We start from the raw sequence: 2,319 nt of genomic DNA on the forward strand, positions 1-2,319 counted from the left end.
GGACACTGTTCTATTAGCCGAAATTATTGGCATTCTACTATATAGCCAAATGTTTTTTGATGCCAACATTTAGCCAAATGTTTTTGGGCGTAGCTTTATAATCTTATAAATATGCATTCCATTTTTTTGTCAAATGTTTCCACACCACTTAGACCAATTTCCAAACGTAAAAACTATTACTATCGAGGGTAGTTTGAATTTTCTAACAGTGTTAACTTGCATGGTACATTTTGAATATGTATGGTGACCAGCACAAAGTGAAGCATTGATTATTTAATACCAGGACCCAAGGAGACGAGCACGGATTAGTAAACACAGGTTTATTTACAGAACTAGGCAAACAGAGGTAGTCAGGGACAGGCAATATACTAGATATATGTTCTGCATATACTAGAAAAGAGATTAAATGCATTCAAAACCTTCTAAGCAAAAGCTCTGAAGGTTTGGTACTAAACGATTAGTTGCAAGCTAAGAATCTTACTCTACTCCTAACAACTACGACATCTAAATTTTAAAGACTAATTTATGCTAACCTAACATCTGGTGCTAACACTGGCAGTGTCCTCTCTCGAATAGCCTTCCCTTCTTCAGAACTAAACCCATAACGTAACTACCCTAAAAACTGAGCTCTGTCTCAGAATGTCCTGGAATAGGATTGGGCGCTATGATGGTATTTTGGTATACCACGGTATTCAAATATGGTGACGGTATTGTAAAATAGTGAAGGTATATTAACCATGTGACGTGCCAAACCTGAACTTTGAAAAACAGGACGTTTAAGACATTCAGCGCACCCACAATGAAAGAGCAGTGGGAGGGGTAAGCAGTTGAAGCTCACTGATTGGTTATGGGTTAGGGATTCTCACTGAGGAGATCATACAGCAAAAACTCAATAAACTCTACAGGTTTCACTAATTTTCACTGAAATTATCGCCACAAATAGCCACATTTGTGCTGCAGTGGCAATAAAACCCCCAACAACCAACTAACCACCAAAATGATAAGATTAGCCCACCCACCCCCCCGGTAATATCGTATACCGCCATATGATCTGACGACAATATGGCGGAATGAAAAATTTCAATACCGCCCAACCTTATCCTGGAATATCGAACATACGAAAAACATAACATGGAATTCAATGCACATCATCCCTGGATAAGGATCATTTTGCTGAACCTGTAAATTCCATTGTTAAATTCAGTTCATGTTTGTTTCTGGTGGAACGTGTCCCAAGTGAGAGAGTAAAACATTTGTGTAGGATAAGGTTTTCTGTCTGAAAGATTTACGATTTGCACTTTTAATTGTCTTGGAACAGATTTGAGGTAGTTTTCTCTCCTTTGTGAATGCGCTGGTGTTTTTTGAGATTACTCTGAGTAAAACTCTTCCCACAGTCTGAGCAATAAAACGGTTTATCTCCTGTGTGAATGCGCTGGTGATTTTTGAGATCACTCTGTTGAGTAAAACTCTTCCCACAGTCTGAGCAGTGATACGGTTTCTCTCCTGTGTGAATGCGCTGGTGTTTTTGGAAAGTACTCTGTAGTTTAAAACTCTTCCCACAGTCTGAGCAGTAATACGGTTTCTCTCCTGTGTGAATGCGCTGGTGGATTTTGAGAGTACTCTGTTCAGCAAAACTCTTCCCACAACCTGAGCAGTGATACGGTTTCTCTCCTGTGTGAATGCGCTGGTGTATTTTGAGATGAATCTGTTGAGTAAAACTCTTCCCACAGTCTGAGCAGTAATATGGTTTCTCTCCTGTGTGAATGCGCTGGTGTTTTTGGAGAGTACTCTGTAGATTAAAACTCTTCCCACAGTCTGAGCAGTGATACGGTTTCTCTCCTGTGTGAATGTGCTGGTGTTTTTTGAGATCACTCTGTTTAGTAAAACTCTTCCCACAGTCTGAGCAGTAATACGGTTTCTCTCCTGTGTGAATGTGCTGGTGTTTTTTGAGATCACTCTGTTTAGTAAAACTCTTGACAGAGTGCTGATGTTTCTCCATGTCGGGACTTGGCTTTATTTGTCTGTTAAATGTATCAAACAATTTCTGCGTGTTCTGGAGGCTTTTCAGGACGGCTTGTGCTTCAACTCTTTCAGCAGTTTAAATATTCTCTTAGGAGAATATTTTTCATTTCTGGAAAACACAAAGACAATATTAAGATAAAAGCAAAGTGATGTTACCCTTGAATCTGAAGCTTTGAGACGTGTGCCAGAAAAACGACACACATTGGTTCGAATCACTGTGCCGATGCTTGTTTCGTTCTACATTGATCATGTGACCAAAGATGTCCGAAGCTTTTTCCTTTACAACAATTTATAAAA

At 39.4% G+C, this 2,319-nt stretch overlaps 1 protein-coding gene across 1 annotated transcript; it reads right to left on the reverse strand.

Annotated features, from left to right (window-relative positions):
* Positions 1-300: 300 nt before the first annotated feature.
* Positions 301-2,091, reverse strand: LOC125801551 (zinc finger protein 239-like). The gene has a single exon (XM_049478387.1). It carries the CDS (start codon positions 1,997-1,999, stop codon positions 1,301-1,303), a length of 699 nt encoding a protein of 232 aa, XP_049334344.1. The 5' UTR covers positions 2,000-2,091; the 3' UTR covers positions 301-1,300.
* Between the last annotated feature and the right edge of the window lie 228 nt (positions 2,092-2,319).

This window comes from Astyanax mexicanus, chromosome 4, assembly GCF_023375975.1.
Source record: "Astyanax mexicanus isolate ESR-SI-001 chromosome 4, AstMex3_surface, whole genome shotgun sequence".
Taxonomy (NCBI): domain Eukaryota; kingdom Metazoa; phylum Chordata; class Actinopteri; order Characiformes; family Acestrorhamphidae; genus Astyanax; species Astyanax mexicanus.